This window comes from Pseudochaenichthys georgianus, chromosome 12 (assembly GCF_902827115.2).
Source record: "Pseudochaenichthys georgianus chromosome 12, fPseGeo1.2, whole genome shotgun sequence".
Lineage (NCBI taxonomy): Eukaryota > Metazoa > Chordata > Actinopteri > Perciformes > Channichthyidae > Pseudochaenichthys > Pseudochaenichthys georgianus.
The window spans coordinates 23,780,518-23,797,767 of record NC_047514.1 but is presented as its reverse complement, the minus strand read 5'-3'; the positions used below and the strand labels follow the sequence as shown (position 1 = coordinate 23,797,767).

Below are 17,250 nucleotides of genomic sequence, written 5' to 3'. Positions count from 1 at the left end.
ACAGCCCGCATAGAACCGTAGGCCATGGTCACAGTAGTAACCATGGCCAGTGCTTAAATGGCCTAGGACCGTAATTACAGTAGTAACTATGACCAGTACTTACCTTACTCTCTGCATCTAAACAAATAACGGGCAAAATATGGCACCCTGGGCTTTGTTCGAAATTAAAATCAATGTTTTATGGCATGACTTGGTTTGTCAGGGAGAAATGCTAACGCTAGCATCGGCGATCGCCGTTCTTTTCTACTTCATGCTATCTGCACAAATGGTTGACATTAAACATTAAAAAGACCAGGCAGTTCAGAGAGAATCAAAGGCAGGCAGGCAGCTTTGCATGACATTCTTCTGGACGTGTTTCATTGTGGTGATAGTGAGGGTAGTCAATCCTTTTGTTGACAAGACAGTAGTGACGGCCATCTTGGTGACGTGTGTTGTTCTGCGAGACCAGAGATGTAGTTCATTGAGCGTTTCACACAAAGTGTTACTTCACAGTTTTACGACACATTTTCTTTTTTTTGACTTGCAAAATGATCTTTTAAATTTGCAAAGATCATGTGTAATTCGTGGCACAATTCAAACGGGATCGAAAGATAATCTTTCTCTCTCCATTGACTTCAATACATAATCGATGATGGGGGTGACGAGACAACAGCACACACTAGATGAGCAAGGGTATTCTGAAAAGTTCAAAGTTGCCTGCTGGCTCATTGGAATTCAGTGTACTAAATCCAGAGCTTTCCATATTCCCACCATGCTCCTGCAGCGTACCATGGGGAGATCTCGCTGGCACACTAACCATGTTTTTATGATGTGCTGCACTTTGCAATGGCCTCAGGTCAGTAAAGAGACCTAGATCTCCATTAATTCACCTAACCTCTGCAAACGCTAAACAGTCTATGCAAGCATTTCTATCTGTCTATAGGGTAAAGAGTGGTGAAGGTGGAGAATGACCCAAAAGCAGGCAGGCCCACTTACTATTATACAGATGTAGTGAGAGCTACAGTCCCGAATGTTTCAGACCTGACTGTGTCAACATGCATGCTCATATCCAAAGTTAAATATTCACATCCTGATCAATCATTGAATTAGTAGATTCTCAATCACTCTGAAATCTGCCAATACAAAAATAAATAACTGCTGCTGTGTAACAACTTGCCTGGAGGTGGCACAAGTGTTAAAGGTCCCATGTCATGGCCATTTCTACTGATCATAATTCCATTGTTGAGGTCGAATAGATTTATATTGTGCAATTCTCCAAACTCACATTGAAGGGGGGCTGCAGCACCCCCATCTGCGAGGCTCCACTGTATTTTTAAAGTGTCAATCGTAGAAAATGGTAATGGGGAACAACGGATATATTGTTTACACAGTACATTTTATTTTAATATATTTATCGTTGTAGATGCAGTGTTTCCCACAGATCTGAAATATACTTGGGCGGGTGGTGGCAGCGTGGCGGGGGGGGGGGGGGGGGGGAAAGGAAAAGTTTTAACAACATGTTTATTTATTGACTTTTCATTCCTGTATAATCATTTTGCGCAAAGATGGCACTGTTTGTCAGAGCATTTCATCCTTCTGGGATTTCACGAAGAACAGCTCCAACGCCTGTGTGTATGGGAACACCTCTGGTGCTGGTCCATTAACTGCCAGTGTTTCCCACAGGTCTGTTTCCCATATATCTGAAATATACTTGGGGGGGGTGGTGGTAGTGGGGGGGGGTGAGGTGACGTGCAACAACATTAACCTTTCTGTTGGTCGCTTGTTAGCAGACCCTTCACGCGATGGCAGAGCGAACAGGTACAGGCAGGGCCCATAATGATAGCCCTATAGTTTAAATCTACACATGGAAATGGGTTACACATGGAAATGGGTTACTTTAAAAAAATAATAAAATGTATTTAGGAACCTATCCATGTGATTTTTAGTGGGGGTCGACCTCAAACCCTCTATGGGGGTCCAGGGGCATGCCCCCCCGGTAAGATTTTATTTTGGAGTTAAATGCATCAATCTGATGCATTTTGAGGGGAAAATAAAGAGACTAGATCTATGGAAACACCTATATTAAACAGAACTGTATACATTTCAATAATCATAAAATCATGGCCATAACCAATAACATACCTTTTCCAATATGAAAAAAACACTGAAACTTGTTTATTCATTTATTTTTGGTTCATTTATAGTTGTGAGTGTGTCTGTGCTCCTGAATCAGCCTCTCCTGTCTCCCTCCTCTCCCCCCTGCTCCTCTTTGAGGCAGCAGCAAAGACTAGTTTTCTCTCAACAAGTTTTAAAAGTGTATCTTACCTTTATTCACCCAGTTAACTTTTTATTTATTTATTCATGCATATTTTACTAATCACATTACATTTCATTTAGCTGACGCTTTTATCCAAAGCGACTTATAATGACCGATTACAGGGACATTCTCCCTGGAGTAACTAAGGGCTAAGTGCCTTACTCAAGGGCACACTAGTGGTGGTGTTGCTCACGGGATTTGAACTCACAGCCTTCCGATCTTCAGCCCACCTCGCTATCCATTAGACCAGGGGTCGGCAACAGGCGGACCGCGGTCCGGATGCGGACCCAGACGCCGACATATACGGACCCGGAGCTATAATCAATACATTAATAGGGGATTTTTCGGCGCCTCCCGCTTTTTTAACGCTGATTTGGGTGACTTGTGTAATTCGTGGAGAACCGAAGAGTTTTCGTTTTGGGGGTGGGGGGGAGGGAGTCAGTCCGACAGACGGACAACTTCTCACTTCAAAAAAGAAGAAGAAATCTAGACCGCAAAAATAATTAAACAAGCGAGTACCTGTTTTTCCTGGCCACGGACAGATTCATGAACACAACACGAGCGTAACGTGTCTTCACGTGGTATATGTCTCGTCTGAAAGGAGTGCTGAGCACCGGATCGCCGCTCCAGCCCTTAAAATATTGCAATACCCATAAGCAGAGCTCCCATAAGGAGCCGTACACATGCCGCAGTGTTTGCGTGGCTGTGTCTTTAGTTGTAAGCACAGTGGCGATCTGTTGCTATTAGCATCTGGTTAGCTAGCTATGCTAACGAATTTAAAGAGCTTTTCTACAACCAGGTGGAAGAGAGCTCTCTCCTGAGAGCCTCAAATAACCTCAGCTCAGTGAGGTTAAGGCACACCTTGATATGATCAATATAGTTATTAATGAGACTAAATGAAAAACAGGTATAAAATACTATAGGACAGCAACAAAAAAGCTGTTAAAAATAACAAGAATAGAGTTTAAAAGGGGAGTGATTTGTAAAATATCCAAAAAAGAAAATATGCTACAGTTCTGTTTCATATGGGTGTTGAGAGATGTCTCCATAGATCTCTCAGTGTTGCTCTCAAAGTGTACCAGATTGATGCTTTTAACTTCAATATTTAAACATTACACATATCCACAGTATTTAAGTAATGTTAATTGACAATAAATATTGTTGTTTTTTAATTGTACTTTCTTTATTTGATTGGCAGTCAGTTGTTGATTACATACAGACACAGATAAAGCTACAGGTCACTTCAATATATATCACACTAATTCATGAAGCAACTTAGACATTTTGATGTTCCGGACCTTTGCATGGGGAGATTTTCTCTAACTGGACCTCGTTGAATTTTAGTTGAAGACCTCTGCATTAGACCAATCACTACCCTCTCAAATGGAAATATGTGTTTACATAAATGGTGACCACACCGTTTGAGACCCACTGAGAACTTAGACTAAGTTAACTATCTAAACACTCAGAGAGTCCTTTACCTCACCTGAGCTGAGTTTATCCCGAGCGTGAATGACACACAGAGACCAATCAAGGGCTTTGATTTATGATCTGTATGACAGTGGCCATGTCGGCAGGCCACATCATGTGGACAGCCAGTCACCCTGTGTGAGGCAGGCCACTTAACAGGCCAGAAGGAGGCGAGATCAGTGCAAGGGAGCGAGGGATCATTGTCCACAAGTTAATCGATCGCAGATGGCGTCGTGGTCACGGACGAATAAAAAAAATATATATTAAAAAAAAAATTATTAAAAAATTATTAAAAAAAACAAAAACCTAAATGGGTCGCAAAATATACTTGGGCGGCCATTAATATACCTGGGCGGCCCGCCCAAGTATAGTCTATGTGTGGGAAACCCTGAGATGCTTTTGTACGGAATTCATGGAGGAATTGATGACATTTTGGGAGAGGCTGGATTTTTTAGTGTGATCATCTTAAGACTTGCATGCAATACTATTGTAATCAAGCCATGTAATACACATCATTACAGTCAGACTTAATAAACAAAATAGATGTGCCCTGATCAGGCATTGCACTCAAATGTCCCCCTTTGGTGTCAGGGCCATATTTAGCATGACTGAAAAACTGAGCTCCCCACAGATACTTCTTAAGGACCTCAGTAATGCTGTGTGTGTGTGTGTGTGTGTGTGTGTGTGTGTGTGTGTGTGTGTGTGTGTGTGTGTGTGTGTGTGTGTGTGTGTGTGTGTGTGTGTGTGTGTGTGTGTGTGTGTGTGTGTGTGTGTGTGTGTGTGTGTGTGTGTGTGTGTGTGTGTGTGTGTGTGTGTGTGTGTGTGTGTGTGTGTGTGTGTGTGTGTGTGTGTGTGTGTGTGTGTGTGTGTGTGTGTGTGTGTGTGTGTGTGTGTGTGTGTGTGTGTGTGTGTGTGTGTGTGTTTTAATGTAGAGTGCTCATTGGAGGGTATCTCTGCTGTGGTTTGGCATGTCCACAACCTTGACCATCACTGAGATTTGTATTTTTACAGAAATAGACTTCTTCAAGCTCCACTTACTCCAACAGTGTGCAAACAGCAAAGAAAGGTTTTAAAGACCCACACAGACGGAGCATGGCGATAGCTCATTAACACTGTAGCTCAATCCACATTTCCTCAGGAAACAACATTTCTGCAAATGCTTGGGGCTTTTGGGACTGGTGTTTTTGTGTAAGCAGGCAAAATGTGGTGATCAGTAACGCGCTCGCAATAATATAAAATAGCTTACTATCACAATATGTATCCCCTTGATTGCTGATTGGGTGATGGACTTTTCTTGTTGAAGTTCATAAGCTAAGTTGTTTTCACATCCACTTTGTTTGATGTGATGAATCATCACTTGTGGGCATCTGCCAAGATTCAGACGGTTGGCAACTTCACAATTCCACTGCTTTAGTTTGAAAGTAATCACAGTGCAGTCACAGTATGCACGACAGCTGGTAACAGGTACAGCAGAAGCCCGGGAGCGTCTGGGATCAGAAATGAGGCATTCAAGTGCCTTAGGTCAAGTTCTCGACAACATTATTTTAAAGGGGCCATAGGCTCATTTTCAGGTAAATATATTACTATATTTTGCCTCTACCGCGACATGTTCACATGCTTTAATGTTCGCATGCTTTAATGTTCGCATGCTTTAATGTTCGCATGCTTTAATGTTCGCATGTTTTAATGTTCGCATGCTTTAATGTTCGCATGCTTTAATGTTCGCATGTTTTAATGTTCGCATGCTTTAATGTTCGCATGCTTTAATGTTCGCATTCTTTAATGTTCGCATGCTTTAATGTTCGCATGTTTTAATGTTCACATGCTTTAATGTTCACATGCTTTAATGTTCAGATAAACTCCCTCTGGAGGTAACATGGGATTTTAGCCTTTGCAAATGGTTACATGCACTTAAACCTTTATAACACACTACAGGGAAGGGAAAACCACTTAAGCATTACAGGTCCTGTTCATGTGTAACTTCAACAACATGATTGAAAGTAGAAAACAAACAATAGCAAGATATGAAGGCATCCCGCAGAGGTATACAGGGATAATAGTTAAGATAATGTTGTGATGGAGACACAACAACTTTTGATTATGTGATTATATTTTGCGAGTCGCACTCAACGCTGCAGTTGTTTCTGTTTGGCTCACTTGTCCTGTGTTCACCTTAATATGAGCTTTTTCTCATTTTCAGTCTCAACAACTGATGTGAGAGATTTGCTTTCAGGCTCTGTCTCTCCCGCTACCTGAACAAATGTCAGACCAATTAAAAGGAAGCTACAAAGGCCATGATGGAAGAAGAAGCTGTCTATTTCAATGTACGCTCGATGACGTGTGTAGTCTGTGTGAATGTGAACATTTTCAAAAATAAATTCAACAAGTGATATGAATGTGCGAGCTTTGAGCCACAAACTTGGTGGAAACTGTTAGAAATTAAAATCAATGTTTTGAGAGCACAGTGCACCTTAAACACACAGTCAGTTTAATTGCTGTTTTACACTGAAAAACCAGAAGTTCTTGTGCACAAGAACTTGTAAAGCTTTTATTCTGAAAATCCTTCATCTCCGGTTAGCATGAGGCTAATATACCATTTACTATAGAGGTGAATTTAGCACCAATATGATATGATGTTGCACATCGAAACCTACTGATTTCAACACTACAACTATAGACGTCGAGATATTATTATTGTTGGATAAGGTACAGTTTATTTGATTACGTTATTGTTTACAGATGTGGTTAGAATGTGACAACATTCAGACCAACCGGAAACCAAACTGCTGTGAAGTATTTGCTGTATTTTTAGGAGTATTGATTACAGCGTTTAGAATGTGTTAAATGAAAAGTCATGAAAGAGTTAAGGAAGAGAAAAGGCGTGTTTAGATATATATTGAATGTACAATGTCTTTATCCTCTGATATGCGTAACAACGGATGTTGAGAGCCGGCCCGCAGGGAGGAGCCAGCAGAGGATATATATTCAACCAACCTGAGCCAACGGGCTCTCTCTTCTTCACGACCAGAGCCAGAACCACAGCTGTATTTCTGTTCGGACTATATTCTGTTTGTGACATCACCACGCTTTTTATTAATTAAAGTACCAATTTGAACCTTTTCAGAGACTCCATTTAGTCTCCTTTTTAAACTTCTCTCCTGGACGCTAGAAAATTCACACACAGATAACAATTGGGACAAAGCCGACGTGATACTAGTTGGAACGGGAGAGACAATCCAGCCGGCTGTGGCCTGGACCCGGAACGCAATCGTCTGACACACAAGAGATCTCAAACAATCGGTAAGAAGAAACCCGTTAAATCAATTTCTTCAATAGTTTATGCAGGAAAATCTTAGGACTGTGTGTTGGACTGCTGTTTCCGGTTCCCGAAAATAGCTGGGAAATTAATGTTAAAACAACCAAATTTAATGACAACAATCATATAACACGAGGCGTTGCTTTGTCACAAGCAGGGTGAGTTACTTTTACTTATTTTTCTTATATCTAACCCTGCATGCTATTCGTTTGTCTGTTATTACATGTCAGCAAGAGGCTAATCGCTCCAATATAGTGTTCTTTGTTACGTTTTAAGTTAACGTGAATGGTTGGAGACTATTTAAACAAGAACACAGTTGAGTGAATGTTCTGATTCCAGTGAGGCTTTCTAATACCCAACCCTGCATGCTATTCGTTTGTCTGTTATTACATGTCGGCAAGAGGCTAATCGCTCCAATATAGTGTTCTTTGTTACGTTTTAAGTTAACGTGAATAGCGTGTGGCTATTTAAACAAAAGAACAAAATCCCAGTGGAAACTGAGATGATTGGAGAGAGTGTTTGTTAATTTTTAAAAGTCCTTTGTGTGATTTGGCAATCATTTCAATTGCGTTTCTTGTTACGTTTTAAGTTAACGTGAATGGTTGGAGACTATTTAAACAAGAACACAGTTGAGTGAGTGTTTTAATTACAGTGTAAGGCCTTTCTTATAAAAAAGTCCTTTTCGAGGAAAAGGCCTGAAAGGTTTGAAACTTTCAGTGGTTGTTTTCCTGTTTTCAAACAGACATTGCGTGTGGATTACGATGAGAAGTGCGACATTCGTGCGTTAGTTAGACGATATTCTGCTGATTGTGTTTGATTTGCGTCTTAAATTTGTCCCAACATGGCGTGTTTAAACAGAGGAGGTAACCATACTGGCTCTTAAAGTCAAAAAATTACGTGCATGGGTAGAGAACTGTGACGTAAGGGTATGAGGCCCATTTATAAATTGTACATTAAATAGAAATGTTATTTTAAACTGCATTGTTGTTTTGTGTTGAATTTGAAAAAACTTTCCGCTGTGAAAGCCACGAGGTGTTGTAAAATCCCTTTGTTCCTCAGGTCAAAGGTTGGAAAAGTTGCCATCTTGTTTTGCCAGCATGTTTACAATAAACCACACGGCAGTCGCCATTTCGTGAAATGCTAATGCTAAATGCTAAAGTCCTTTGTGTGATTTGGCAATCATTTCAATTGCGTTTCTTGTTACGTTTTAAGTTAACGTGAATGGTTGGAGACTATTTAAACAAGAACACAGTTGAGTGAGTGTTTTAATTACAGTGTAAGGCCTTTCTTATAAAAAAGTCCTTTTCGAGGAAAAGGCCTGAAAGGTTTGAAACTTTCAGTGGTTGTTTTCCTGTTTTCAAACAGACATTGCGTGTGGATTACGATGAGAAGTGCGACATTCGTGCGTTAGTTAGACGATATTCTGCTGATTGTGTTTGATTTGCGTCTTAAATTTGTCCCAACATGGCGTGTTTAAACAGAGGAGGTAACCATACTGGCTCTTAAAGTCAAAAAATTACGTGCATGGGTAGAGAACTGTGACGTAAGGGTATGAGGCCCATTTATAAATTGTACATTAAATAGAAATGTTATTTTAAACTGCATTGTTGTTTTGTGTTGAATTTGAAAAAACTTTCCGCTGTGAAAGCCACGAGGTGTTGTAAAATCCCTTTGTTCCTCAGGTCAAAGGTTGGAAAAGTTGCCATCTTGTTTTGCCAGCATGTTTACAATAAACCACACGGCAGTCGCCATTTCGTGAAATGCTAATTAAAGAAGTGAGACTCTGTTTGTGTTCACCCAGTCCTACTCCTTCTTGAGAAGGACAAATCACATTTCTTTGCAAAGTTGGAATTATAAAATAGATAGGTTATTTTACCGTGGGAAGTTTGGCATTCATAGGGATCTGATATTGGAAGTTTTTTCTGCTTGAATTGAAGTTTTTGAAATATTCCAGTTTGCAAAAGTGTTTTGGCGATTATGTGCTGTGTCGTTTTAACCAAGTGTAATATTCTTCCCTAGTGTAATTCTCTTTCTATTTTTTTTAGAAAAGAAAATAAGTTTTTCTTAAATACAGGTTAGTTTTGCAATAGTAATCCCTGGTGGATTAAGTTGAAAATTACAATAGCGCACTCTGCTGGTAGTACAGAATTATTACATAGAGGAAACACTCAATAGCATTTTGAAGTCTAATTCTAAGTGTTATAAATACACACATGCCTCATTGCCGAGATAGAATTGCAAGTAGTTTCTAATTATAAGATAAGACACTTTATATAATATTTTTTCAAATAAGCAAACAAATGTATTGAAGCTAACACAAGTTATGACATTTACATAATTCCAAACACTTCGGAAAGTGGAAGATTTTCACCAGATTTCTAATTTTCATATTTCATAGTCAAAACCATACACTGTACAATCTTTATTTTTAGCATTTCAGATTTTAAAATTTGCATAATTTGTATCTTTTAATTAACTTTATTTAAAAAAAAAAGAAAGAACAGATTTAACAATTCTGATGATGTAGGATATTTTGAAGGAATACAAAGGTACTAGTCAGAGGACTAGTGCTTTGATCATTCGAATAGTTAGAGAGCATGTCACCGAAAGAAACTAAGTTGAGACCAAAAGCAGAGCCAGGCTCAACTGCAGATATCAAGGAAAGGGTAAAAATCAGATCAGATGCTACAACAGTTCCAAAACTTAGACAGAAGACATGGAACCAAATAGAGAAACTGTTGGAACAGTGGCAAACAAGAGGACTGGTTCCAGCAGATGATCAACCTGGACCAACAAAAGCCCATAGAAGAGCAGTACTCGACTATGAGCACGAACAATGCCTACAACAGCTAACTATATGGAGAGAAGCTGAAGAAAGATTTATAAGAGTTACAAGTCTGATACTCCACCTGGAATATGCCAGCCTATTGGCACACAGCATAAATGTGGTCCGAGTAGCAGACCTGCCAGTGAGGGAAGACATAGCAGAAAAAACCAAAGAGGCTCCAGTTATCCAAACTCCGAAGCTGTATCTAAGCCTGGCCGAAGTCCCTCCTCCCTCCCCGAATGTTGGTTCTATAGGAGAAGTCCTGCAATTGGATGGAGTCTCCATGAACAAACATCTCAAAGAATTGGAGTATGAAGTAAGAGTGCTAACCAGTCAATCAAAACACCTGATAGAAGAGAACATACGATTAGAAGAAATCACAGAAGAAAGACAAACACAAAAGACAGAAATGGAAGCACTACAACTGAGACTCTTGAAGATGCAAATAGCTGAGAAAGATACCGAAGCTATTAAAAACAAGAAAGCGGCAAGGCAAATGGCAGCTACATCAGGGATGGCCATAGAACCAGAGAAGGCAGGTCAGACACCTCCAACAATTCAAGCTCGGGAGGTGCCAGAGATTCAGGTGCAGAATCAACAATTCCGAGGAAGACAAAGTGGCAGAGGAGGAAAGCCACGATCAAGACGAAGAACAGATGAAGGCTGCTACGAATGTGGTCAGCTGACACATTGGTCCAGAGAGTGTCCGCAGAACATTGCACCAAACAACGGCCCTCCATGCAGATACCCCGGGGAGGTTTACGACGGAGGCAGGGGGTCCCAGAGATGTCAAAGACGAACAGGGGTGCCAAACATGACCCAAATGCCACTGACACCCTGGCATCAACCACAACAATGAGGAAGCTCAGAGGACCAGACCACCAGGTGATGCATCTTCAGCACAAGGGTATTTTGAAATCTTCAGCTACATTGAGCCATAGCTGTCACCACAGGAGGGAGAGGTTTAATGTAAAACATGACAGTGAGTAGCATATTGCATTTACACATAAAGCATAAAACATAGAACATTTAGCAGACTATTTTTGTAATTATGAGAAGGAAAGAGATTACGAGTGATGTTGTTCCCCTACACAGAAAACTATTGTGTCCACACAGCTAGTGAGGTCAAGATGACAGGTTTCCACCCACAAATATGAAGACGGAAACCTAGTACTCGCCCAAGACGGAGGATCCTTACCTCCTGTTCACACCGACTGCAGTTCAAGGGGCGGCGATACACCAGACGTGGAGCTGTTGAGACCTAAAAACAGAAACTCGATTCTGCTGTGGTGAAGTCTGGCTACAAAGGGAGGTGTCCGATAGGGTCGCTTGTCTCAAACCAGTGAAGAAGTCAACCAGAACCCAGCAGAACTAGAGAGTGACTGTTGGCGGGAGAACAGTGACGGAGCGACAGAGACTGGCCCAACATTCTCCAGCCAGTACAAAGATGGACCCCGTCAGAACCACGGGGCTGTGTTTAAAGGGGAACTTCATTTATTGTTAGTAGAAGTGTAGTTTTTAGTCAAATAATTATGTGATTTATGGAGTCAGATTACATTTTTTCTCATAAACACAATTTTATAATCGGTCTGAAGTATCTGCTTTAAGGCAATGAGCTGCAGATTAAATAACATAACACTGATTGAGAGCTTGGATAAAGAAGTTGTAGGGTTTTTACAACAGTTTCAAGAATCAGTTTTTTATTTATTTATTCTTGAGTGACTTTACTGATTTATAATGTAGTGCGTAAGGCAATATCTCATTTTGAGTGAGGGGCACCAGCCCTCCATGCATGTCACCCTCGGTGAGAATAGTTCATATTTTCCCTCTAGTTTGGAGAAATATTATTTTATCATATGTTTGTTCAGCGGTATCAACCAATCCTCTAATCCTAAAATTATTGAGACGCATTAGCGACACCAGGGGTATTGTTTTTCGCAGCAACAATGATGCATAATACCAGGACAAAAGCCATTCCTGAAACAAGTAAACAATTTTTTTGTGCTAATGGCAAATGAGTGAATGTTTGTATACCATCAGAAAGCCATACATCATACGATATTTTTTGTACACCTATGGGTACACGGAGAAGTTATATTTATTTTGTGCAACGTTATGGGTTTTGCGTGTCCTGTTCAGAATAGGGTAATCATTGAAATATTGATTGAGCATGTAATGCTCAAAGGAGGGAGTGTCATGATTATGCAGACATGTTGCTTTCAGTGACGTTGTAGTTAATGAATAATAACATGTATTTAATAATAGGTCTCATAACGACAAAAGGTATGCCGAAGCCTGGGCCTCCTCCAAGGAGGGAGTATTCCAGTTTTAAGATATTAGATGAATAGAAGTGATGAATATGTCAGAACTCTGAGTAATATTATCCAAGTTTTGTCTACACAGGCTGGAAAGCTACAGAGATACCAGACGAGACACCAGAAGAGACTCCTGTTCGGCCAGGTGATTGGGTGAGGGTGAAAGTTCACAAAAGACAGTGAGCTGATCCGGGTGGACGGAACAGTGAGAAGTTGTAATGAACTTCACACGAGCTCCGCTTTAAAGGTAAAGACAAAGGAGCAAATTGACACCACCTCACACATTGTCACCCTTCACTGGCAACTTCCAGAACATTATTGGGAGTTAGGACTGATTTGGCAGAGCTGGAACAAAACAATAAATAGAAATAAGATAAAGACAGAAACAGCTCAAAAGACGAATTGTCTATAGATTTTTATAGATTGTACACTAAAGTGAAAACTTTTTTTGTTTTACATCTGAAAAAGAGTCCAATTTTCGTATACGTTATTATAGTACTCATTATTTAAATTCTGTAACTGACACAACCAGGGACAAAAATAGAGATGACAAGAACAAAGCCAAACCAATTGTGGGGTCCCCTAGGGATAAGAGTCAGAATAGCATTGTTGATTGTGCTCATTACACTTGGCACCTTTTTGGTTGGATGGGGAGTACAATATCAAGTAAGACATGGATCCATTAGTTCACTCATAGAGAATGCTCACATCACTAACAAAACTCCAGCTGTGTTTCAGAGACTTTCACTTATCCCCAGAGCCAAAAGATCAGCTGAGCAACAAGAGGAGGAGTTAGAAATACTCGGTCCCAAAGGTGAGGAGGTTACAATCAAGATGATTCACCCCCCATACATGCAGTTATTGTATCAAATGCTGAGATGGGTTTAAGTGATCGGGATAATCAGTGATGGGGATTTACAGAGATGGGGATTTACAGATTAGGGGAATCTCCAAATACACTGGATCCATGTTTTAGTCTGTACCAGAAACACTCCCTGTTAAGTTTATGGACAACCGACCGGTGACCTGAGCACAGTTATTGAAAATGATTACAGTAGAAACTGGCTACTAACCCACAAGCACAGCTTTGTACGTACAAACTCCCCAGCTGCAGATTGTGGCGACATTGCAGATATGTCCAGTCACAAAACTTACTTATGTTCTAAATAACAGTGAGATTTAGAGTAATGGAGAAAATATGGGGACGTTATTTTATAGTGTGTGAAATATGTGGTGCTTGAAACATGTAGATATTTTTAATTTATAGAAGAAAATGGTTTCCTGAACGAGTTATTTGGAGTAGCCATGTTACAGTGGGTGAAAGCAATGTTTAGGGATATGGCACAACCATTAGTAGACATTAATTGGGTTTAGATAACATTTAACATCTAAGACCGATAGTAAGATTAGGAAAATGGAGTAGAAAGGATTGGATATATTTTTCCTCAGTGTGTTGGAATTAGCTATCGGTAATGCGTCCCGAGATCTCTCTCTCTCTCTCTCTGCCTGTCAGACTGCTACGACCCCATCTTCAGACAAATGACCTCACCACAGGAGACTCCTCCTCCCCTCCTCACATCGAACAGACAGAGAACCTGAGCCGAACCAACAACGACCTGAGGCATCCAGAACCAGCTCCACCTGAGGCATTCAGAACCAAACCAGCACGCTGACAAAGAGGCAAACTCATCGGTCCCTAAATCAGGACACGAAGTTCCAAACTGAGCCACGAGATTTGGCACAAAAGCAGAGTGTGGGACATGAGAGCGGAATACGCCCTCCATGCAACAGCGTAGAGACTGAAAAGGAGGAGATGAAATACAAAGCAGTTGGGCCACTGGAAAGAGTTACAGCAAGAGGATCCAAGAGCGGATGGACTGAGAAGAAGACAGGACGGAGGAGAGGACAAGACGGAGGAGTTGGCACGGGCCAGCAGAACCTGAGGGGGGGGACGGTTACAAATGCTAGCAGAACAAGAAGACCCATATACAGAGGTTGAGGAAAATGATGAGTGAGTTTAAATGATATGAATGTCCAGCCGATGTGATTCTTTAAATGATGAAATCATGTGAAGAAGTGAGCAAAATAAAATGCTAAAATGGAGTGAATCCATTTCAATTTACCTATACTATTCCAAGATAGTGTATTGTTTATTTTTCATTATTATCCTATACTATTCCAAGATAGTGTATTGATTATTTTTCATTATTATCCTATACTATTTCAAGATGGTGTATTTTTATTTTTTATTATTACATTGAACTGGTACAAGAGATTTTATTTTATTCTTTATTAGCCATACTGTTCTAAGATGATGGATCACATGTTGTATGGATCATTGATATTCTAAAATGGGTCGTTTCTTTTCACTTTGTAAAAACAAGTGCCTTAAAACTGAGCGTGGTATGAGAACGGTTTCTGTGAAAAGAGAGAGGAAGAAATGTTCTGATACCAAGCTATTGCTGCTATTTTGAAGAATGCTGCTATTTTGAAGAACCATATTGAATATTAACACTGGAAGTTATGCACAAGGGAAAACTTTTATGTTTGAACAGTCAAAGTATTTTTGTATTTTTCTAAGGTTGATATTAAAGCCATTTTATTATATGTTTTTTGATATGAGTTATGTACTATGCAGAGTTCAGATGAAGAACTCATTGATTTCAGTATTATACACACCTTTTAGGTGTGTAAGGAGGGACTGTTAGAAATTAAAATCAATGTTTTGAGAGCATAGTGCACCTTAAACACACAGTCAGTTTAATTGCTGTTTTACACTGAAAAACCAGAAGTTCTTGTGCACAAGAACTTGTAAAGCTTTTATTCTGAAAATCCTTCATCTCCGGTTAGCATGAGGCTAATATACCATTTACTATAGAGGTGAATTTAGCACCAATATGATATGATGTTGCACATCGAAACCTACTGATTTCAACACTACAACTATAGACGTCGAGATATTATTATTGTTGGATAAGGTACAGTTTATTTGATTACGTTATTGTTTACAGATGTGGTTAGAATGTGACAACATTCAGACCAACCGGAAACCAAACTGCTGTGAAGTATTTGCTGTATTTTTAGGAGTATTGATTACAGCGTTTAGAATGTGTTAAATGAAAAGTCATGAAAGAGTTAAGGAAGAGAAAAGGCGTGTTTAGATATATATTGAATGTACAATGTCTTTATCCTCTGATATGCGTAACAACGGATGTTGAGAGCCGGCCCGCAGGGAGGAGCCAGCAGAGGATATATATTCAACCAACCTGAGCCAACGGGCTCTCTCTTCTTCACGACCAGAGCCAGAACCACAGCTGTATTTCTGTTCGGACTATATTCTGTTTGTGACATCACCACGCTTTTTATTAATTAAAGTACCAATTTGAACCTTTTCAGAGACTCCATTTAGTCTCCTTTTTAAACTTCTCTCCTGGACGCTAGAAAATTCACACACAGATAACAAAACTGAGCGTATTCACCCCAAGAAGAACTTGTTTGTAACATATCATGAGAAGTGGTGTCAAGACAAATAATTTGGCTTCAGAAAAGCTGATAATTTCACAGTCGAATTAATTCTATGTTGGCATTCTCTTCCTGTCAAATCTGAGTGGAGGCATAGACTAATTTGTCATGCTGCCAGGAGGAAACAAAAGGATTTGGACAAGCATAGTCTGAAAAATACAAATTATAGTAAAAAGAACAATTATACTGTTGTTTGTTTTAAAAACATTGTAATTGAATTGCTCGTCTTTTGGCTTGTGTTGTGATATTGTGGTGCCGAACAGACTTCCATAATAAAAGTGCACTTTACACACATCTTGTACTTTAGATGCAATCGTCTTCATTTCACTCAAGTGGTTTTCATTATTAATTTCTTTATGATGTGAAAAGTCATCTTATTTCTCCCTATCTGCATTTCTATGGCTGTCTATTTGTCTCGCTCAATCACTCGTCATTATTTCACTCTGACTGTTTGACGTCCTTCCTTCTTTCTGCTTTATCTCAAAGCGGCTGCCATTGTGGTGTTGTTAATAGTTAAGGTTTTATTAGGTCTCATAATCAAGATAACACTTCAGCTAATGGACCTACGTGGACTATACTGTGTATAAGTCCGCTGTCACAAGGACAGATATAGGAAACCATTCCTGCCCACTGCAATAACACTGTACAACAAATCACCTCTGGCTGCTCCATAGCTTCTCTCTTCACTGTACATTTTACATTTATATAGTCAGTCTAATATTTAATATTCCATCTGTCACATACTTATGTAAATATAATACCTTGCTTTATATCTTGTTATTGTTCATTTGTAAATTCAACATGTATATTTTCTACTTTCTTGTTTATGCCATGTGTTGTTATGCTGCTGCAACACAAACATTTCCCAAATTGGGATCAATAAAGTTCTATCTTATTTGATCGTATCTTATCTATTCCAGGGTTTCATCTTGCGTTACAGGCCACAGTACGCATATGGTAAACACACACTCACACACTCTTAGTCACTTACCGAGCCAGTGTTCACCGGTGATCTTGCCAAATCCCTCACGATAGGACTCCCATGCTCTGAAGAAGTTGACCGAGCCATCCTCCCTGCGCTGGATCACCTACACAAGCAGAACGTGAGGTTAAAGGTCAGATCAGATTCCTCTCTCCGTGGTTCATCGTCCTCTGTGATTAGTCATTCACCGTTTGTCTCCGAGTCCGACTCCAACTACACCGAATGAACTCATAAATGCTTGCTCTTTCACACATGAATAATGCAAATGCTCTTCCCTCACTAAAAAGGCAATTTGTCGGAAGTATTTCTCTTCTTTCTACTGTACTGGGATTAATGAAATGCTAGGAAGCAATGATTTGTGGAGAAGTTGAGTGATTTTTTATCGATGTGAGGACAAAGGAGTTTTTAGCAGAAATGTAGCTCGTGTGTGTGTGTGTGTGTGTGTGTGCGCACATGTGAAGTATCTGTATCCTCCAATGAGAAACTCTATGCATTACAAATGTGCTGACATACCAAGTGCCA

At 39.9% G+C, this 17,250-nt stretch overlaps 1 protein-coding gene across 3 annotated transcripts in view; it reads right to left on the bottom strand.

Annotated features, from left to right (window-relative positions):
* Positions 1-17,250, bottom strand: part of fibcd1b (fibrinogen C domain containing 1b) — a 194,916-nt gene that overhangs the window by 43,738 nt on the left and 133,928 nt on the right. For all 3 annotated transcript variants that reach the window (XM_034096124.1, XM_034096127.1, XM_034096125.1), the window contains one exon: positions 16,738-16,834. In XM_034096124.1, the coding sequence (XP_033952015.1) occupies positions 16,738-16,834 (97 nt within the window). The remainder of the gene's footprint in view (positions 1-16,737; positions 16,835-17,250) is intronic.